General features: G+C 44.0%; 1 protein-coding gene across 18 annotated transcripts in view; it reads left to right on the forward strand.

Annotated features, from left to right (window-relative positions):
• LOC140429761 (multiple PDZ domain protein) overlaps positions 1 to 23203 on the forward strand; it is a 488055-nt gene that overhangs the window by 159932 nt on the left and 304920 nt on the right. For all 18 annotated transcript variants that reach the window (XM_072517160.1, XM_072517164.1, XM_072517169.1 and 15 more), the window contains 3 exons: positions 5606 to 5694; positions 6235 to 6430; positions 6819 to 6932. In XM_072517160.1, the coding sequence (XP_072373261.1) occupies positions 5606 to 5694; positions 6235 to 6430; positions 6819 to 6932 (399 nt within the window). The remainder of the gene's footprint in view (positions 1 to 5605; positions 5695 to 6234; positions 6431 to 6818; positions 6933 to 23203) is intronic.

The following is a 23203-nucleotide window of genomic DNA, read 5'->3' on the forward strand; positions in this document are numbered from 1 at the left end:
CCGCAGGACATGTGGGTGTTACTGATTCAAACAAAGCTGGTAGGTAGAGCTAGTGAAGTGTTTGCATCAAAACCGGAGGAGGTATCTGGAACGTATGAGGAGGTGAAGAAATCCATCTTAAGTGCATATGAGCTAGTGCCTGAAGCTTACAGACAAAGGTTTAGAAATTTAAGGAAAGAATTTGGTCAAACATACATGGAGATTGAAAGGCTCAAACAGAGTAATTTTGATAGGTGGATAAGGGCTTTGAAAATAGACCAAACGTATGAAGCTCTCAAGAGAAATTATACTTTTGGAGGAGTTTAAAAATTCAATTCCTGATGTAGTCAGAACTCATGTGGAAGAACAGAGGGTTAAAACTGCGAGATTAGCAGCGGAAATGGCAGATGATTTTGAATTAGTTCATAAATCAAAGATTGGTTTCCGACATCAATTTCAGCCGGTGAGGGATAGAAACTGGGGACATGAGAAATACTCAAGTGGTAAAGGTGATCTGATGGGAGACAATAAAGAGAGTGTACCTCAGATTAAAAAGGAAATCCAGGAGGGTGGAAAAGAAATGAAAAGTTTCAGATGTTTTCACTGTAATAAACTAGACCATGTAAAGTCACAGTGTTGGTGGTTGAAGAAAAGCACTGGGAAGGCTGATGTGGTAAAACAGGATAAGACGGTGGGGTTTGTCAGAGTGGTAAAGGAAATCCCAAGGGAAGCGAAGGAGGTGCAGATGATTGTACAGCCTGTTCAAGAAGTAATTGTTGAGAAGGTGTCAGATGTCTTCAAAGAATTTACTTGTGTGGGTAAAGTTTACTCATGTGTATCAGGGGGAGCAGGTAAAGAAGTCTCAATTTTAAGAGATATAGGGGCTAGTCAATCTTTAATGATAAGAGATGAGGAATTAAGTAGTTTGGGAAGAATGTTGCCAGAAAAGGTGGTGATATGTGGAATTCAGGGTGAGAGGGGTAGCGTTCAAGGTTGGAAAGTCCAGTGAAGAGTGGTGAAGTGGGAGTAGGAGTAATAGATAAACTATCTTGTCCAGGAATACAGTTTATGATACAGGTAATGATATAGCTGGATCACAGGTGGGAGTGATGCCTACTGGGGTTGATAAGCCAGTGGAAAATCAGACAACTGAAGTGTTGAAGGACGAATATCCTGGGATTTTTCCAGATTGTGTAGTAACAAGGTCGCAAAGTCACAGGTTAAGACAAAAGGAGAAATCAAAGAGTGAAGATGAAGTTGAAGTGCAATTATCAGAAACAATTTTTGATCAGATGGTTGAAAAAGAACAAGAACAGATGGAGGATGAGGCGGATATTTTTAGTTCAGGAAAATTGGCGGAGTTACAACAGAAAGATGTAGAAATAAAATGGATATATCAGAAAGCATATACGGAAGAGGAAACGGGAATGCATAATAAGGGACAAAGAAATGGCTGAGTAACTGAATACATACTTTTGTTCTGTCTTCACAAATGAGGACACAAATCAGATCCCAGAAATGTTGGTGAATGAAAGTTTTAGTGAGAGGGAAGAACTGAGGGAGATCAACATTAGTAGAGAAATAGTGCTGGGAAAATTGATGGGATTGAAGGCGGATCAATCCCCAGGGCCTGAGAATCTGCATCCCAGAGTACTTAAGGAGGTAGCTCTGGAAATAGTGGATGCATTGGTGGTTACTTTCCAGGATTCTACAGACACTGGAACTGTCCCTGCAAATTGGGGGGTAGCTCACGTCACTCTGATATTCAAAAAGGGAGGTAGAGAGAAATCAGGGAATTATAGACCAGTAAGCCTAACATTGGTAGTGGGGATAATGCTTGAATCCATTATCAAGGACTTTATAGCAAAACATTTAGAAAGTAGTTGCAGGATCAATCAGAGTCAGCATGCATTTATGAAGGGAAAATCATGCTTGACAAATCTGTTGGAATTCTTTGAAGAGGTATCCAGTACAGTTGACAAGGGGGAGCCAGTCAATGTGGTGTATTTGGACTTTCAGAAGGTGTTTGACAAAGTCCCGCATAAGAGATTATTGTGCAAAATTAAAGCGCATGGGATTGGGGCAAATGTATTGAGGTGGATAGAAAACTGGTTGGCAGAGAGGAAACAAAAGAGTCGGGATTAATGGGTCCTTTTCAAATTGGCAGGCAGTAACTAGTGGGGTACCACAGGGATCGGTGCTGGGACCCCAGCTATTCACAATATATATTAATGATTTGGATGAGGGAACAAAATGTAACATTTCAAAGTTTGCAGATGATACCAAATTCGGTGGGAGGGTGAATTGTGACGAGGATGCAGGGATCCTACAGCAAGATCTGGACAGTTTGGGCGAGTGGGCAAATCAATGGCAGATGCAGTATAATTTGGATAAGTGTGAGGTTATTCATTTTGGAAGCAAAAACAGGAAGGCAGATTATTACCTGAATGGTTGTAAATTGGGAGAGGGGAGTGTGCAGCGGGACCTGGGTGTCCTTGTGCACCATTCGCTGAAGGTAAGCATGCAGATGCAGCAGGCGGTAAAGAAGGCTAATGGTATGTTAGCCTTCATTGCAAGAGGTTTTGAGTATAGAAACAGGGATGTGTTGCTGCAATTGTACAGGGCCTTGGTGAGGCCACACTTGGAATAGCGTGTGCAGTTTTGGTCTCCTTCTCTGAGGAAGGATGTTCTTGCTCTCGAGGGAGTGCAGCAAAGCTTTACCAGGCTGATCCCAGGGATGACGGGACTGTCATAAGAGGAGAGATTGACTAGGTTGGGATTGTTCTCGCTGGAGTTCAGAGGAATGAGGGGGGATCTCACTTTTTAATTCTATCAGGACTAGACAGGGTAGATGCAGAGAAGATGTTACCAATGATGGGTGTGTCCAGAACCAGGGGTCACAGTCTGAGGATTCAGGATAAACTATTTTGGACAGAGATAAGGAGACATTTCTTCACACAAAGAGTGGTGAGCCTGTGGAATTCATTACCACAGGAAGTAGTTGATGCTAAAACTTTGAATATATTCAAGAGGCGGCTTGACATAGCACTTGGGGAGAATGGGATCAAAGGCTATGGGGAGAAAGCAGGATTCGGCTGTTGAGTTGGATGATCAGCCATGATCGTGATGAATGGCAGAGCAGGCTCGAAGGGTCAAAAGGCCTTCTCCTGCTCCTATCTTCAATCTATCAACCTATCCTACACCCCTTCAATTTACTGCTGTCCATGTGCGTGTCCAAGAGTTTCTTAAATGTCCCTAATGACTCTGACTCCACCACCTCTGCTAGTAATGCATTCCACGCACCCACCACTCTCTTTGTAAAGAACTATCTCTGACATCTCCCCTATACCTTCCTCCAATCACCTTAAAATTATGTCCCCTCGTGACAGCCATTTCCGCCTTGGGGAAAAGTCTCTGGCTATCCACTCTATCCATGCCTCTCATCACCTTGTCCACCTCTATCAAGTCACCTCTCTTCCTTCTTCGCTCCAGTGAGAAAAGCCCTAACTCCCTCAACCTTTCTTCATAAGACATGCCCTCCAGTCCAGACAGCATCCTGGTAAATCTCCTCTGCACCCTCTCCAAAGCATCCACATCCTTCCTATAATGGGGTGACCAGAACTGGACACAATATTCCAAGTGTGGTCTAACTAGAGTTTTATAAAGCTGCAGCAAAACCTCGCGGCTCTTAAACTCAATCCCCCTGTTAAAATGGAAGCCAACACACCATACGCCTTCTTAACAACCTTATCAACCTGGGTGACAACTTTGAGGGATCTATGTACGTGGACCCCAAGATCCCTCTGTTCCTCCACACTTCAAAGAATCCTGCCTTTAACCCTGTATTCAGCATTCAAATTCGACCTTCCAAAATTAATCACTACACATTTATCTAGGTTGAACTCCATCTGCCACTTCTCAGCCCAGCTCAGCATCCTGTCAATGTCCTGTGGTAACCTGCAACAGCCCTCGACACTATCTACAACTCCATCAACCTTCGTGTCATCAACAAACTTACTAGCCCACCCTTCCACTTCCTCATCCAAGTCATTTATAAAAACCACAAAGAGCAGAGGTCCCAGAACAGACCCCTGCGGGACACCACTGGTCACCAACCTCCAGGCGGAATACTTTCCATCCACTGCCACTCACTGTCTTCTTTCGGCCAGCCAATTCTGTATCCAGATAGCCACATTTCCCTGTATCCCATGCCAGTTAACTTTCTGAATGAGTCTACCGTGGGGAACCTTATCAAATGCCGTACTGAAATCCATATACGCCACATTCACTGCCCGACCTTCATCAATGTGTCTCATCACATCCTCAAAGAATTCAATGAGGCATGATCTACCCCTGACAAAGCCATGCTGACTATCTTTAATCAAACTGTTTTTCTAAATAATCATAAATCCTATCTCAGAATCTTTTCCAATATTTTGCTCACTGCAGACATAAGGACTGGTCTGTAATTCCCAGGGATTTCCCTATTCCCTTTCTTGAACAGGGGAACAACATTCGCCTCCCTCCAATCATCCCGTACTACTCCAGTGGAGAGTGAGGACGCAAAGATCATCCATAACCAACGGCGCAGCAATCTCCTCCCTTGCTTCCCGTAGTAACCTTGGGTATATAACCTAGGGGCAGCACGGTAGCATTGTGGATAGCACAATTGCTTCACAGCTCCAGGGTCCCAGGTTCGATTCTGGCTTGGGTCACTGTCTGTGCGGAGTCTGCACATCCTCCCCGTGTGTGCGTGGGTTTCCTCCGGGTGCTCCGGTTTCATCCCACAGTCCAAAGATGTGCAGGTTAGGTGGATTGGCCATGATAAATTGCCCTTAGTGTCCAAAATTGCCCTTCGTGTTGGGTGGGGTTACTGGGTTATGGGGATAGGGTGGAGATGTTGACCTTGGGTAGGGTGCTCTTTCCCGGAGCCGGTGCAGACTCGATGGGCCGAATGGCCTCCTTTGCACTGTAAATTCTATGATATATCCTGTCAGGCCTAGTGCACTTATCTATCCTGATGCTTTTCAAAATTTCCAGCACATCCTCCTTCTTAATATCGACCTGTTTGAGTCTATTCACTTGGTTTGCGCTGTTCTCATGAGCAACAAGGTCCCTCTCTTTAGTGAATACTGAAATAAAATATTAATTTAGGGCCTCCCCTATCTCCTCAGACTCTAGGCACAAGTTACCTCCACTTGATTTGCCCTACTCTCACTCTGAGGGGATTCCCCTCATTTCTGTGTGATTCCCCTCATTCTTAACTCCAGCGAATATAATCCTCAGCGACACAATCTTTCCTGGTACGTCAGTGCCGCCATCCCAAGAATCAGTTCAGTAAAACTTTTCTGCACTCCCTCAATAGCAAGAACATCCTTCCTCAGATAAGGAGACCAAAACTGCACACAATATTCCAGGTGTGGCCTAACCAATGCCCTACACAAAACCAGTAAACCATCCCTATCCCTATACTCAAACCCTCTTGGGTTGTGGGGATGAGACGCATGCATATATGGGGAGAATGTGCAAACTCCACACGGACAGTGACTCGGGGCCAGGATCGAACCTGGGACCTCGGCGCTGTGAGACAGCAGTGCTAACCACATGGATATGTTTATACCTACAGAGCCTTCTGGTATATTTGTGAAAAGCATCACTCAAGGAAGTGCAGTTGAGCAGGATGGAAGAATACATGTTGGTGACCAGATAATAGCTGTACGTATTATCCTAAATAACTTATATGGAACAAAATTGTTTGCCTTCCTTGAGATGCAACGTACCCTACATAAAATATGATCATTGAAAAGTGATCATCTAGTTCCTTTACCTAATGCTTACAATCCAAGGGAAGAATATAACATCACTCGTGTCTTAATCTAAAACTACTATTTTTCTCGTTTTTAAGAAAAACAACTTTTTTGAAAATTTTGATTAATGTAATTTTATTTGCTTACTTTTTCTAATATATTTACATGTTCTTTTATATTTAGCAATTTGACTGTCATCTAATGTGTGTTGTGAAAATTTACCATATGGATACTTTTAGCAAAGCACTCATGTCCTGAAAAGCAATGTTATTAAAATCTTGACCGATAATTCTGTTACGATTTGAACATCTATAAACCAGAAAACAGAATTGCTTTGCCTGTCATATCAGCCAACTAACCAAGCCTCCTTAGCGGGACTACCATTTTATAATGGTCATCTATTTAATCTTAATTTGGACAATATAATCTGAATTTGTTTCCATTCCAGGTGGATGGAACAAATATTCAGGGTTTTACTAACCAGCAAGCAGTGGAAATGTTGCGTCATACAGGCCAAATTGTGCGTCTTGTTTTAATGAGGAGAGGACTCAAACCAGAAGCCCTGTCACAGTCTGAGGGTAAAGATGAAGTAAAACCTGGGAACGGTGGAGATGTCCTCACAATAGATGACAAACCTGCTTCAGGTACTTCGGTGGTCTCTGTGTGCACCATGTATTTCACTTGCACTGGTGCTTCAGTTCATGCTTTGTGTTGCATTTGAAAAGTGCTTAAAAGCCCAGTTATGCTGAGGAGTCTGAAGCTGTTTGATATTTTTGATTCAAATATGCATAGAAATAGTGATTTTGGAGGAGATGAAAGAACGAAAATGCAAGCACTTGTCAATAATACTTCCAGCGATACTGTGCTTTGCATTCATCTGAATTTTAAAAAATTGTTTTGAAGTGTGACTGTTGATTGTTGCCACTATTATGGCTGGTTGGATTGTTGAATTTGGGTTTTATATATCATGTATAAAATCGGAGATTACCATAACTTGATCGTTGTTTCCCTTCATGCTAATGATCTCGGTAGCAACATCAGCAATGATTGAAGAATCATCTGTACTGGTGAATAGGATTTCAAATGCTGCCCCTACTAATGAGCAAGAACTCGAAGCGGAAACTGAAGCCAAGTTCACAATAGCAGGTACATATTCTGCTCAAAGATGTTTTTAAAAGCAAATGTCACAATTATCAGGGTTTTGTTCAAAATATTGGGGGTTGCGCTCAAGCGCGAGCAGAATGTATCTGATAGATCCCGGGTGATGCTTCTTGTGGGCTTCCCTACAACTTTGACAGCTCACGGGATCAACCCAAGTCCCGTGGGGTATCGGAATCTGTATCCCTCCCAAAAGAGACATGACCAAATGGCGTGCGCCTAAGTAGTGTTTGAACCTACTTAGGCGCACATCCAATATCTACCATCTCCTGGGACCTACCAGCCTCCCCAGGGATCCTGCAGCCGGCTAAACCGGTGAGAAACTCTCTAGGGCCCAAAAATGTGACTAAGTGTCATTTTATTGCAGTGGGGAACTCCCTGAAAAACCAGCCACAAATGAGCTTAGAAATGTTTCCATTAGATTCCACCCTTCCTCTAGATTTTGCATCACTAAACCTATGTGAATCTTATGTCCCTTGGAAGTAGAGTTTTCCTGTCAGACTTTTAATTAAACAATGGTACTGGGTAATGAACCGGGCCAAGTGTTAGATTTGGTTGTGGGTGAGCACTTTGGAGATAGTGATCACAATTCGGTGACTTTCACTATAGCAATGGAGAGGGATAGGAACTTACGGCAGGGCAAGGTTTATAACTGGGGGAAGGGTAATTACGATGCTATTAGGCAAGAATTGGGGAGCATAAGATGGAAACAGGAACTGTCAGGGATAGGCACAATTGAGATGTGGAGCATGTTCAAGCAGCAAATACTGCGTGTCCTTGATATGTATGTCCCTCTCAGACGGAGGAAATGGTCGAGTGAGGGAACCATGGTTTACAAAAGAGGTTGAATGTCTTGTCAAGAGGAAGAAGGGGGCTTATGAAAGGATGCGAAAACAAGGTTCAGTTAGGACACTTGAGGGATACAAGATAGCTAGGAAGGAGCTCAAGAAAGGGCTTGGGAGAGCGAGGAGGGGGCATGAGAAGTCCTTGGGGGGTACGATCAAGGAAAACCCCAAGTCTGAAGATATAGGAGAGGCCCTAAATGAATACTTTTCTTCAGTGTTCACAAAGGAGAGGGGCCATGTTGTTGAGGAGGATAGTGCGATACAGGCTGGTAGGCTGGAGGAGGTAGATATTCGGAAGGAAGCCTGAGGATAGATAAGTCCCCTGGGCCTGATGTGATATATCCTAGGATTCTTTGGGAGGCGAAGGATGAGATTGCAGAGCCTTTGGCTTTGATCTTTATGTCCTCACTATCTACAGGAATAGTGCCTGAAGACTGGAGAGAGGCGAATATTGTCCTCTTGTTCAAGAAAGGGAATAGGTATAACCCTGGGAATTATAGGCCGGTTAGCCTCACTTCGGTCAGAGGTAAATTATTGGAAAGGGTCCTGAGGGATAGGATTTATGATCATTTGGAAAGATACTGCTTAATCCAGGATAGTCAGCACAGATTTGTGGGGGGTAAGTCTTGCCTCACAAGTTTGATTGTATTCTTTGAGGAGGTAACTAAGTACACAGATGAAGGGAGAGCAGTTCATGTCGTATACATGGATTTTGGTAAGGCGTTTGATAAGGCGCCCCATGGTCGGCTCATGCAGAAAGTAAAGAAGCATGGCATAGAGGGAAATTTGGCCGATTGGATCAGTAACTGGCTATCACATAGAAGACAGAGGGTAGATGGTAAATTTTGATCCTGGAGTCCAGTCACCAGCGGTGTACCACAGGGATCAGTGCTGGGTCCTCTGCTATTTGTGATTTTTATCAATGACTTGGATGATGGAGTTGAAGGTTGGGTTAGTAAATTTGCTGATGACACCAAGATTGGTGGAGTAGTGGATGAGGTGGAGGGCTGTTGTAGGCTGCAAAGAGACATTGATAGGATGCAGAGCTGGGCTGAAAAGTGGTAGATGGAGTTTAATGTTGAGAAGTGTGAGGTGATTTATTTTGGTAGGACAAATTTGAATGTGGATTACAGGGTTAACGGCAGGGTTCTGAAGAATGTAGAGGAGCAGAGCGATCTCGGAGTTCATGTCCATAGATCTCTGAAAGTTGCCACCCAAGTGGATAGAGCCGTGAAGAAAGCCTATAGTGTGTTAGCATTTATTAACGGGGATTGAGTTTAAGAGCTGTGAGGTTATGCTGCAACTTTACAAGACCTTGGTTAGACCACATTTGGAGTATTGTGCAGTTCTGGTCACCTCATGAGAGGAAGGATGTGGAAGCATTGGAAAGGGTGCAAAGGAGATTTACCAGGATGCTGCCTGGATTGGAAGGTAGGTCTTATGAGGAAAGGTTGAGGGAGCTAGGGCTTTTCTCATTGGAGCGAAGGAGAATGAGAGGTGACTTAATTGAGGTGTATAAGATGATGAGAGGGAGAGACAGAGTGGACGTTCAGTGACCTTTTTCCTCGGGTGGATGTAGCTGTTACAAGGGGGCATAACTATAAGGTCCATGGTAGAAGATATAGGAGGGATGTCAGAGGTAAGTTCTTTACTCTAGAGAGTGGTTGGGGCGTGGAATTGACTGCCTGCTATGGACACTTCAGGAACTTTCATGCGGTTATTGGATAGGCACATAGAGTGCACTAGAATGATTGGGAGTAGGTTGATTTGATCTTAGTTTCAGACTAGTTGGGCACAACATTGTGGGCCGAAGGGCCTGTACTGTGCTGTACAGTTCTATGTTCTATGTTCATAGAAGACCTGGGAATTGAAGCTGAAAATCATCTTGTGTTTGCCAGCAACTATAATACGGCAGGTACAACTTCTCTTTACAGAAGGCAAACAAGAAGAGCTTTAAACTCACAAGTATTATATTTTATATAAAATACATGACAGGACAGTTGAGAGCGGGGGGGAAAAATATATACTGACAAATGATGGAAGATGCACCTTACTATCTCCACCACAGTAGACTTGCTTCTTTGGCTAAGCTCTTCAAACTATAATTGTGTTCTGATGTTTTAATATGCAACTTTCTGCTGCCTTGTAATCTGGGTGGGGATGGTTAGGAGAGAAGTGAAAAGAGAGAAAAAAGCTTGCCACTTGACCTTGAATTCTGCGCACAAACGGGGGGTGGATATATTGGCCCGCATTGCTCCTTTCATAGAATCCCGACAGTGCCGAAGGAGGCCATTCAGCCCATCGAGCCTGCATCGGCCTTCCAAAAGAACACCCTACCTCGACCCACTCCCTCTCCCTATCCCCATAGCCCCACCTAACCTTTGGACACTAAGGAGCAATTTAGCATGGCCAATCCATCTTACGCATCTTGGATTGGATTGGATTTGTTTATTGTCACGTGTACCGAGGCACAGTGAAAAGTATTTTTCTGCGTGCAACTCAAACAGACCATTTAATACATGAAAAGAAAATAGGTAATAGGGTAACACAAGGTACACAATGTAAATACATAGACACCGGCATTGGGTGAAGCATAATACAGGGGTGTTGTATTAATCAGATCAGTCCATAAGTGCATCGTTTAGGAGTCTGTAACAGTGGGGAAGAAGCTGTTTTTGCATCTGTTTATGCGTGTTCTCAGACTTTTGTATCTCCTGCCTGATGGAAGAAGTTGGAAGAGCCAGCAAACCGGGTGTGAGAGGTCTTTGATTATGCTGCCTGCTTTCCCAAGGCAGCGGGAGGTGTAGATTGAGTCAATGGATGGGAGGTGGGTTTGTGTGTATATGACTCTGAAGTTACTTGCGGTCTTAGGCCGAGCAGTTGCCATATCATGCTGTGATGCAGCCAGATAGGATGCTTTCTATGCTGTACCTATAAAAGTTGGTAAGAGTTAATGTGGACATGCTGAATTTCCTTAGTTTCTTGAGGAAGTAGAGGCGCTGTAATGCTTTCTTGTTTGTAGTGTCGACGTGGGTGGACCAGGACAGATTGTTGGTGATGTGCACCCCTAGGAATTAGAAGCTGTGAACCATCTCCACCTCAGCCCCGTTGGTGCAGACAGGGGTGTGTACAGTACTTTGGTTCCTGAAGTCAATGACCAGCTTTAGTTTTGCTGGCATTGAGGGAGAGATTGTTGTTGTTACATCACTCCATTAGGTTCTCTATCTCCCTCTTGTATTCTGACTTGTTGTTGTTCGAGAACCGACCCACTACGGTCGTGTTGTCAGCAAATTTATAGATGGAGTTGGAGCTATGTTATGCCATGCAGTCGTGGATGTATAGGGAGTACAATAGGGGGCTAAGTATGCAGACTTGCGGAGCCCCGGTATTGAGGACGATCATGGAGGAGGTGTTGTTATTTATTCTTGCTGATTGTGGTCTATGGGTCAGAAGGCCGAGGATCCAGTTGCAGAGTGAGGAGCCAAGTCTGAGATTTTGGAGCTTTGATATGAGCTCGGCTGGGATTATGGTGTTGAAGGATTGTGGGAGGAAACTGGAGCACCCGGAGGAAACTGACGCAGACATTGGGAGAACGTGCATACTCCATACAGTCACTCAAAAGTCACAAACAAACCTGGGTCCCTGGCACTGCGTGGCAGAAGTGCTAACCACTGTGTCATCAGGTCAGGCAAAAGTTAAAAGCCCCAATGTTAAAGTGCACTGTCAACCATATTGGGAAAGGAGACATGAGGCATCTTTCACCCACTGATGAAGTAGGTGCAAAACTATTTGCACATGTAAATAAATGGTCTAATGCCTGGTTCAGGTCTCTGCAGCAATTTTGGACCCTGTGAGACCCAACACCAGCACTTGCTGGATTTGGGGAAACAAGCTCTAAAAACAGGTTCAAATATATACATTTATACTCACCACAATTAGCATTCAGTCCCTGTGATCCACGATATCTGACCTATAGTACCTCCCATCTAGATCTCCCTCCCTCCCAGATCTCCCTCTCTCCCCCAAGCACCAGCAATACCAATCTTTTTCGTGGTAACCGCAACCAGCCCCTTCCTGACTCACGACTACAAACCCAACAACCCCAATCTTTCTTCTCGGCTCCCGACAGACCCAAAGAACCTGATCTTCCTTGCCCATTCCCAACTGAAAGGCCAATGACTCCACCCTACTCAACTCCTCTCCACAAGCCCTAAGCCTTTCCCAACTGCAGGCCCAAGGTTTTTGATCTCCGTCTCAATTCCACAAAACAAACCTTGATCCTCCTTTCTAACCCCCAACTGCGAGTTCAAGAACCCTGATGGCCTTTCCCTGCTCCTGACTGTAAGCCCAAGAAATCTGATCACCCTGCTCAACCTTATATACAAACACTCACTTAAATCCCAACCCTGGATGACTTCCCAATCCTTGATGACTCCTATCCACAGCCTCTGATGTCTCTGCATTGTGTGTAATTCAACCTGACCACTTTCTTGGCGCCGCTAAGCTAACCTGAAAATGTTGGACCATTTAACTATCTGACTACCTATCTTCGGTCAAAAGAGGTCCATTACCCAAAAAACTGAACGCTTGACCTCCTCACTTTGTGTATCTTGTGCCAAATGAAAAACGTTCAACCAAAATAATTTTCAATAGGGCATCTTGTATATGGTACACACTGCTGTCACTGCTCTGGTGGAGGAGAGAGTGAATATTTAAGGTAGTGAATGGGATTCAATCAAACGGACTGCTTTTTCCTGGATGGTATAAAGCTTCTTGGGTTTTATTTGGCGCAGCCACTCATCCAGCAAGTGGAGAGTGTTACGACACCCTAGGTGAGTGCGCGATCCGTTCCAGCCCCACAAACCGGGAGTCCCAACATGAATAAATTAACCAATAATTTGTCTATTTTCCTGAGATCTTTAACCCTTGATTGCTCCAATGATGGTATAGGCACCAGATTTATAAAGTGAAAAATTAACAAACTTTTATTTACAACAAGAGTAAAAGATGAACATATAAAGGAAATAATGGAACGATGATCTACTAGTCTACCTATTCGCAAAACACAAGACAGACACATGGTAAGAGGTAGGGGAAGAATTAAAATAACGGGAATTGAAGGAAAAGGTTTGAGATGAATCATCACTGCTCTGTTTGTGGCCTCTGTAGGCGCTGGTCTTCTCCGAATGCGACCCTCTGGGGAATTGATTTATACAAGAGATTCAGGTTTTTGCAATTCTGTCCTTCGACTACAGGATAGAGCCTTAGACAGGAGATTCAGGTTGGTGCAATTATACCCTTTGCCCACCAGATGGAGCCTCCGTCTCCCTGAGATATTACTAGAACTTCATACCCGAGAAATTTTCCTGACCACTGTGCAGAGACACCAGATGTATTATGAAGAGTGTTCTCAGTTTGGATTTCCTCCAGCTATTCAGAGGATTAAAGTATTACAGTCCTGGTGAGAAGCTGCTTGCAGCCTTTCACCCCAGAAATTCCTTTCACAGATCTAACTGCTGCCTGCAGTCTTCAATATAAGAGTGCCTCCACAGGCCTGACTGGGAGCTTTTTAAATCGCCTGGTCGAAAGAGAGCAGAGAGAATGTGACTTCCAGTGGCTTCCTGCCTGTGTCTTTTAAATAGGAATGCCTTCACAGGTCTTTCTAGGAGCCTTTCAAATCGGCTTGCAGAGGGAGAATGTCTTCCAGTTCCTTCTTGCCTATGTCTTCTCACAGAACTCAGGACAAAATGGAGCTCTTCCCATGACCTGCCTTTCTTCCGGAAGATTCTGAATGGTTCCACCAGTCGCAAGCAACAACAGGAGATGGCTAGAATTCCAGATGCACCGATTGGCTGCTTGCCAAATCTATCAAAATGATATCACGGGCTCTGCCACTGAACCTAAAGGGGAAGTCTTAGAAACATAGAAGTTGGGAGCAGGAGGAGACCATTTGGCTCTTCGAGCCTGCTCCGCCAGTTACTAAGACCATGACTGATAATCCAACTAAATAGCCTAATCCTGCTTCCCCCCCATATCCTTAAATCCCATTCGCCCCAAGTGCTATTGGCTAGCCCACTGGACTATTCATTAGACGAGGGGTGTTTTGGTTTGCCTAAAGTGTGTAGCAAGAAGACTAGGTAAAGGCAGTGAGCACGACAGGAATTAAAAGGAAACACATAACAGCCAAAGTTTTTACAATCATATCCTAACAAGAATAATCCATCATACCCCTGACCAGTGCTCAAGAGATTGTGGACACGCTGTGGTGTTACAATCCCTGTAGAATATGTAAATGAAAAATTTACCAAACAACGCCCCTTCAAATTTCACTTCTATGTACCTTTTACTTCAACACAAGTCAGAGTCAACATATGTGTTGCGGACCTGGTCAGCCCTCAACAATGGCTTAGTTCCAGACTGGATTTTTGGTCTGTCAGGGTGGGGGAGAGATTCCATTACAATTCTCTTCTTGCACCTAATGGTGCACTAAGGCAGACATTTGTCTGTTTCCATAGCTAGTATGGATCTGAATTCTCCCTCTGTGTACCTGAACAGGTGCCGGAATGTGGCGACTAGGGGCTTTTCACAGTAACTTCATTGGACTTTTGATGTAAGCCTACTTGTGACAATAAAGATTATAAAGATAGTAACCCCGGAACAGGTCTTGCCAGAGGCTTATAGCTTGAGGGGCGCCACTCCAAATCAAACGTAGCTGACCAGGAGTGTCTCCCGCTCTGACCGCCAGTGTGTTGAAAGGATTTGCAGGTTGACACACTCGACCTGATCGACCGTGTTATGAGCATCTTACTTGACCATCAGGCCCGAGGGTGGGAACAGAACCTGGAGCTTTTGGCTCAAGAGACAGGGATGCTACCTACTATGTCACAAGACCTCCGGGGGTGGGGGGGGGATGCTATGTTAGAAATCAGAAGACTGAGGAGGCTGCCAGGTGAGAAGGTACACTCGGTGGAAGGCTGACCTTGGGACTCTAGCACTGTCTCCAAATTTTTTTTTAAACGAGTAAAATATGAAACATCCGTCCAGCCCTCACTCATCACCCCCTACACAGTTCCCATGCTCCATCCATGCCGCCTCATGTCCTGCACCCACCCCCATGACCCCTCATATATTCCCATACCCTCCATACCTACCTCTGTCGCTACATCCACCACATGACCCCTCATATCTTCCATGTCTATATTTCCTCCTGTACCCACTGCTCATATCCTTTCATACCTCCCATGCCAGTCTGTGCTTTTACCCTCCCCGTGACCCTTTATAGCACCTGTGCCAACTTAGTGCCAACACATGCTCCATCCCACCCATTACTCTTTGTCCTTACACCTACAATGCCAACTCACCCAGTATCTACCATGGGCAGACTTCAGGACCCACATAGAGATGAGACAAAATAAAGTACTATAAACTAAAGTTCGAAGTGTCTATTTCATTTTTGAACTATGTTGAAAAAATTCTCATTCGTGAAAAACATTTATTATATTTGTATTCCTTTAACTACATAAAACCTTAACATCAATCAATTCAGTCAAGTGCACATTACTTTATAACAACAAGCATTGGAATTCATGGTGGCACTTCAATGAGTCTGCAACTCATGTCACTGTCAGTCAAACTGTGAAGTGGCAGGCACCCTACTGTGATAATTAATGGTTGTGAAATCAGTCATGCAGCAGTTACACCTGAATAGAAGCTCTAAAGTTTATGTAAACAAACAGTGAAATAGAAAGCAAAGTATTTTTTTTAACACTTGAGACATGTTTTTCAATGATTTAAAGGCACTACTTTTAAATGCCTTGCAGCTTGACTGCAACTCCTTTTTGCAGGTGCTTTTGACAGTTCCTTGTGGCGCTTTTGACAAGTTCTCTTGACACTTGAGAATTCATTTTACAATGAGCTTTAATGCACTTATATGCCTATTTATAACAATTGCCAGGGGCAACTTACCACTTCCCAAAGGGCATCTGATCTCCTCAAAAGGGTGCCTAAACTCCCGCATGGTGTCCTGGGACCAGATCTAAAAGGGAACATTACCTCTCCAAAGGGGACCCTGGCTTTCCAAACAAATCCATAAAGTTAAGACCTGCATTTGTTAATGTCTTGTTAATTACATTAAGGTGAGAAGAAACAGGCGATGAGTATTAGTTGCCTTTGAACTGGGGATACTGGGGCACTGGAAGGAATGGGAGAAGAGCAGTGAGAATGAACAAGCCAATAAACTTAACTTGATAAAGAAAAGCTCTTAGTTTTGACTTCACCAATTGGCTTGAATCCTATTAACACTTACCAGCTCTATTTTGCAAACTTCAGGTTCCACATGACTTAAATGTCCAGCGGCCTACATAAACCATACATGCCTAAAACATGAACAGCCATCATTCCTGCTGCTGTGAAAATGGGAAGTGCCGTGCCTGAGGTGGGACTTATGATTTTCGGGAACTTGACACAGAACGAGTATTCAAGGTTTAGCACCTTTCAAAGTGTATAAATTCCCATGTCCAGATGAAATATATCCTAGGCTTTAAAGGAAATGAGTAGTTGAGGTCTGACCATGGATTTACAATTTCCTATGGTTACAGGCTAGCTAATAAGACCATAAGACATAGGAGCGGACGTAAGGCCATTCGGCCCATCGAGTCCACTCCACTATTCAATCATGGCTGATTTCAACTCCATTTACCTGCTCTCTCTCCATAGCCCTTAATTCCTCGAGAAATCAAGAATTTATCAACGTCTGTCTTAAAGACACTCAACGTCCCGGCCTCCGCCGCCCTCTGGCAATGAATTCCACAGACCCACCACACTCTGGCTGAAGAAATTTCTCCTCATCTCTGTTCTAAAGTGACTCCCTTTTATTCTAAGGCTGTGCCCCCGGGTCCTAGTCTCCCCTGCTAATGGAAACAACTTCCCTATGTACCATTTTTTTAAAGGAAGAAAGGGATGGGCCAAGGCATGCCAATAAGCCTCACCTTGGTGGTGGGAAAATATTCAGAAAAAAGTTTGAGGAACAGAAATCTTTATTTAGGAGGATATGGATTAAAGCAGTCATATCCAGATTTGTTAAGGGAAGGTCATGTCTGACTATGAAGATTGAAATTTTTTGAAGAGGTAATTAGGAGGACTGCTAAAAGTGGGGCATTTGATATGGTCAGTATGGATTTTTGCAAGGCTTTTGATATGGTTCCACGTGGCAGACTAATTATGGAAGTAAAAACTCATGATGTGCAAGGCAAAGTGACACGTTGGATACAAATTTGGCTCAGGCAGGAAGCAAAGGGTAATCAATGCATATTTTGGTGAGAGGAAAGCTGTTTCCAATGGGGTTCAAAAGGCCCCTTTTTGTGGTATATGCAAATGATTTAGACTTGAATGTGAGAGTTGAATTAAGAGGATTGATGACATACAGCAATTGGCTGTTTCATCAAGAAACGAGAAAGCTGCAGGAAGATAGCAATGGGCTAGTCAGGTGGGTGGAATAGTGGCAAATGGAATTAAGTCTAGGGAAGTGCGGTAATAAGGTGAAGAATTATACAATAAATGATCGGGTACTGAGTGGAACAATGGACCTTAGAATGCAGGTCCACAGAACACTGTAGGTGCTTTACTGATTTACAAAAGTGATTAGAGGCATATTGCTGAAAAAAGAGACATGGGCTATCAAAGCTTTTTGTCATGCACTCATCAGGAAGTCACGAATGCTAAATTTCAAAAAAAATAAAATTTATATTGCATGAGAAAATGTTGCTGTTTGGTTGGCATTTTGATTGAGTGGTCCAGATGTTGCCATGGAGAGCAAGTGCTGTCCAATCACGGAATTATATCTAATGTTAGATATTATGTTCTGAGCTTTGCATGTACAGGCTGGTGAGTACAGCTGTATCAAACTAAATGTCCATTTGGGAGTACTTTTTTAAAAAGGGCTGAATCAATTTTACAATCAAATAAAATGCCAAAATACACAATGTATTACTACTGTGTTCATTTTTGGTCACTGCACTATAAGAATATGTAATTGCACTGGAGAAGGTCAGATGAGATTTATGAGAATGTTGCCATGTATCAAAGGAAAGGAGTCACAGTTTCACAAATTGCAAATAGTTGGGTTCTCTTCCGGGATCCTAACACAGTTTGGAGTTGACATGTAGCATCTGCGAAGCAATGCATGTGTAGTCAGTAGCACCCTGCGCTTCAAAGTAGTTTATAATCCTCACCACACAGTGTACTCGTTCTGCCTGCTGCTCTTTGGACGGAGACAATAAATCGTAGTCAATAAATTGTAGAATACAGAAGCTCTGTGGCTCCACTCTTGCGCAACAGTGGACTGCAAACTAGGCGATGTTTGAAACATTGCATGCTTGAGCTTAGGAAAAGTCTGACAACTAAAGGTTCATAACCAAGGTCACCATCAGAACCTCTGGCAATACCATTGTTTTGTTTTAATTTACAGGATGTGGGCGTCACTGGCTAGGCCAGCATTTATTACCCATTCCTAGTTGCCCTTCAGAAGGTGGTTGTGACTTTTTTGAACTTTGCAGTCCCTGAGGTGTAGGTACACCCACCTGGTGTTCGGGAGGGTGTTCCAGAATTTTGGCCCAGCGACAGTGGAGGAACGGCGATATATTTCCAAGTCGGGGTGGTGAGTGGCTTGGAGGGCATCCTCCAGGTGGTGGGCTTCCCAGGTATCTGCTGCTCTTGTCCTTCTGGATGGTAGTGGTTGGGGTTTTGGAAGGTGCTGCCTAAAGAACCTTGGGAGTTCCTGCAGTGCATCTTGTAGATGGTGCACATGAATGCCACTGTTCATCGCTGGTGGAGGGATTGAATGTTTGTGAAATGGGTAGCAATCGAGCAGGCTGCTCTGTCCTGGTTGCTGTTGAGCCTCTTGAGTGTTGCCCAGGTCTTGCTGCATTAGGAAATGGACTGCTTCATTATCTGAGGAGTCACGAATGGTGCTGAACATTGTGCAGTCATCTGCAAACATCCGCACTTTTGATCTTATGATGGAAGGGAGGGAATTGACGAAGCAGCTGAAGATGGTTGGGCTGAGGACATTACCCTGAGGAACATCTGTAGCGTTGTCCTGGAACTGAGATGATTGACCTCCAGCCACCACAACTACCTTTCTTTGTGCCAGGTATGACTTCAACCAGTGGAGAATTTTCTCCCTGATTTCCATTGACTCCAGTTTTGCTAGGACTCTTTGATTCCATATTTGGTGTAATGCAGTCTTGATGTCAAGGCTAGTCACTCTCACCTCACCTCTGGCATTCAGCTCTTTTGTCCCTGTTTGAACCAAGGCTAAAATGAGACCAGGAGCTAAGTGACCTAGGCGGAACCCAAACTGAGCAGGTTATTGCTGAATACGTGCTGCTTGATGTCACTGCTGTTGATGACTCATTCCATCATTTACTGATGATGGAGAGTAGACTGATAGGGCGGTAATTGGCTGTGTTTGATTTGTCCTATTTCTGGATGCCAGTGTTCTAGCTGTACTGGAACAGTTTGGCTCGGGGTGCAGCAAGTTCCGGAGCACAGGTCTTTCAGTACTATTGCCGGAATATTGTCAGGTCCCATAGCCTTTGCGGTATCCAGTGGCTAAAGGTGTTTTGCATTGGCAGAAGACTAGCATCTGTGATGCTGAGGACCACTGGAAGAGATTGAGATGGTTCATCAATTCGACACTTCTAGCGATTGTTGCGAATGCTTCAGCTTGTGTTTTGCACAGATGTGCTGGGCTCCTCCATCTTTGAGGATAGGGATATATGTGGAGTCTCCGCCAGTGAGTTACTTAATTGTCTACCACTATTCACGGCTGGATGTGGCAGGACTGCAGAGCTTGGATCTGAAACGTTTGTTGTGGAATCGCTTAGCTCTGTCTATTACTTGCTGCTTATGCTGTTTGGCACACAAGTAGTCCTGTGTTGTAGATTCACCAGGTTGACTCCTCATTTTAAGATCTGCCTGATGTTGATCCTGCTCTCCTGCACTCTTCATTGAACCAGGTTGATCCCCGGCTTGGTGGTAATAGTTTGGGGAATATGTTGGGCTATTAGTTTGCAGATTGTGGTTCAATATAATTCTGCTGCTGCTGCTGATGTCCCGCAACACCACATGGGTGGCCAGTCTTCAGTTGCTACATCTGTTTGAAGTCTATCCCTTTTTGCATGGTGCACAACACGGAGGAGGGTATCGTCAATGGGAAGACGGAACTTTGTCTCCACAAGGTTTGCGTGCTGGTCATTTATACCAATACTGTCATAGACAGATGCCTCTACAGCAGGCAGTGAGTGAGGATGAGCCAAGTATGTTTTTACATCTTCTTGGTTCCTTAATCATCTGCTGCAGTCCCAGACTAGCAGCTTTGTCCTTTAGGACGTAGCCAGCTCGGTCTGTGGTGGTACTACTGAGCCATTGTTGGTGGTGATGGACATTGAAGTCCTCCACCCAGAGTATATTCTGCGCCATTGCCACCCTCCTGTGTTTCCTCCAAGTGATGTTCAACATGGAGGAGCACTGATTCATCAGCTTATGGTGGCCGAGAAGTGACAATCAGCAGAGGTTTCTTTGCCGATGTTTAACCTGATGCCATGAGACTCCATGGGTTCCAGAATCGATGTTGAGGACTCCGAGGGCAGCTCCCTCTCGACCGTATACCACTGCCACCACCTCGGCTGGGTCTTTCCTGCCGGTGAGACAGGACATATTTCGGAATGATGATGGTGGTGTCTGGGACATTGTCTGTAAGGAATGATTGTGTGACTATGACTATGTCAGACTGTTGCCTGACTAGTCTTTGAGACAGCTCGGCCAACTTCCCCTGATGTTAGTAAGGAGGCCTTTGCAGGGTTGACAGAGCTGGGTTCGCCATTGTCGTTTCCGCTGCCTATGTCGATGCCGGGTGGTCCGTCCGGTTTTATTCCTTTTTGTTTTTGTAGTGGTTGAATGCAACTGAATGGATTTGCTAGGCTATTTCAGATGGCATTTTAGGGTCAACCACATTGCTGTGTGCCTGGAGTCAAATGTCGGCCAGACCAAGTTAAGATGGCAGTCTTCCTTCCCAGAAGGACATTCATGAGCCAGGTGGGTTTTTACGACAATCAACAATGGTTTCATGGTCATCATTAGACTTTTAGTTCCAGATATTTTATTGAGTTTAAATCTGCCAAGGTGGGATTCTGATCCGGGTACTCAGATTATTACTCTGGGTCTCTGGATTACAAGTTCAGCAATGATACCACTATGTCACCGCCTCCCCTGTGAAGCAGGAGCAATTTTCAGTAAGGCCATTCTTAATAGCACATGTATACCTAATCTACTGTAACTGAGATTCAGGTAGGAGAAGTAATCCCACCATGGCTGCTGGTGAAATTTAAATTCAATAAATAAAATCTGGGAATTGAAAGCTAATCTGAGTAACGGTGACCATGAAGCTATCGTCAATTGTCATATCAGGTTCACAATGTCCTTTATTTGCCATCCATACCTATTTTGGCTGACATGTGACTTTAGATCCACAGTAATGCAGATGCAACTCAATACCCTCTGAAATGGTAAAGCACTCAGTTGAAGGGTAGTTACGGATGGGTAACAAGTAGTGGCTTTGCTGGTAATGCCCATATCCCATGAAAGAATAAATAAAACTGCTTCCTGAATGCTCTTGACAGGAAAAAAAGTCCTTTTCCTGTTTGGCATCTCTCTTCCAGCTGCTTGTAATGCTGTGCATCATATCTGCTTTTCAAGGTGTTATGGAAGGTAGGGGGCTAATTTAAACAGCCCTGATCTTTCCTCTTCACCTGTCCATAAGCAGAAGGGTGCTTTGATTAGCTTCCTCCTTTATAAGCATTGGCATGTTTCCCAACCCCTCAGTTTTGGTGTGATCCAATTTTCTAATAAAGACCACACAACAAACTTGTGATAGGATGAACTTAGAGGGTTAGTTTATTTTAGATGGTTAGTTTATTACTCTATGTGGGGGAGGGGGTCGCTATGTAGCCTCCTGCACATCCAAGCAGTAAAAGAGGGATCAAGAAAAATAAATTTACAGGGCAAAGACCATAGAGAAAATAATTATTGTTTCATGTGTCCAAAACCCAATGGCGTATTCTTTCTCGAGTGTCAGCAGGTTGAACTGATGCTGTATAATACACTTTTCGTGTAGACTTAACATTCCAGTTGAGATAGGCACGCAAAGATGAATCGGGCTTGTTGACAATGGGACAGAAGTTCCAGTTGAGACAGTGTACATGGGGTCAGGCATTCAGAACCTAGACAGAACCCCTTTTCTGTGTTGCTACTTGTAAATCATGAAAATGGCAGACTGAGGATTTTTAGTAGCACAAGGCAATATTGCTGGTTCAACAAGCTAGGGGTTCGTGCCACATGACTCCCACCTCTCCACTCCGACTTTGACAAAGGGTGTGTATCTCTTTGTCTGGGTCCCTGAGATTGTTAATCTTCCAATCATTAAGCCTGAAAGGAAAGATGTGGGATCCTTTGTCGTAGCAGACAAAGTAGCTCTGGTTGGCTAGGTCTGGATTATGAACTGTAGATGGTCTTTGTGTAGTTTCCTTTGAGTTTGGGAAGCCCGCAGTAGATTATTAGATTATCATAGTGTCAGTATATACAAAACTGTCATATTGGTTGGTATTGTTTGAGGGTCACGGACAGACATAGCTTCAGCCATTTTAAAATGTTTTTTTGTCCATTTTTTAAAATCTTCGAAATTAGGCATGACGATATCTACATATATATAATAAAAATATAGAACATGAGATCATAGCTCCCTACCATCTGCCATACTGTTTTCAAAGAGGAATTCCTACTGATGTACCCATGTTTGGCAGCAATGGTTCGTGCAGAATCTTTGAGGTCAGGACAAGGTCCTTCAGTACCGCAGCACCATGTGTAGGCATTTGCTTTGTTAAACAACTCAAAAACTAGGAAAAACTACAACCATGTCAAGACCCTGTGGAAATAAGGAAAAACTGGTCTGTAATTATTTCATAGTCCCTTTAAATAGCACTTGTGAGTAGGAGGTGTGTGTATGCGTGAGATGGGGTGGATCCATCATCCTGTTGCACGTCATTCACTCAGTATTTTACTAGACAGAGTTCTTATGTTGGGTTTTATCACAGAAGGTAGGGAATTCTTAAATTCCTCGATGTGAATGACCCTCTCAGAATCTCATAGGTAGTTGAAACTCCCAATGCTCGTATCCATTTGTCAAAATTGTTCTGCTTAACTCATTCAAATTCGGCAAACGTCTGTCCTGGCTGTCTCCTTGGATTCTGAAACTTTTGTTGATATCCTTCAGAAACCAATTCATATGCACCATGAGTAACCTTTTTTGCCTCGTCATATTTCTTAGACAGCCCCTCTGACAGGGAAGCATAAACCTCC

Source organism: Scyliorhinus torazame, chromosome 9, assembly GCF_047496885.1.
Source record: "Scyliorhinus torazame isolate Kashiwa2021f chromosome 9, sScyTor2.1, whole genome shotgun sequence".
Classification (NCBI taxonomy): domain Eukaryota; kingdom Metazoa; phylum Chordata; class Chondrichthyes; order Carcharhiniformes; family Scyliorhinidae; genus Scyliorhinus; species Scyliorhinus torazame.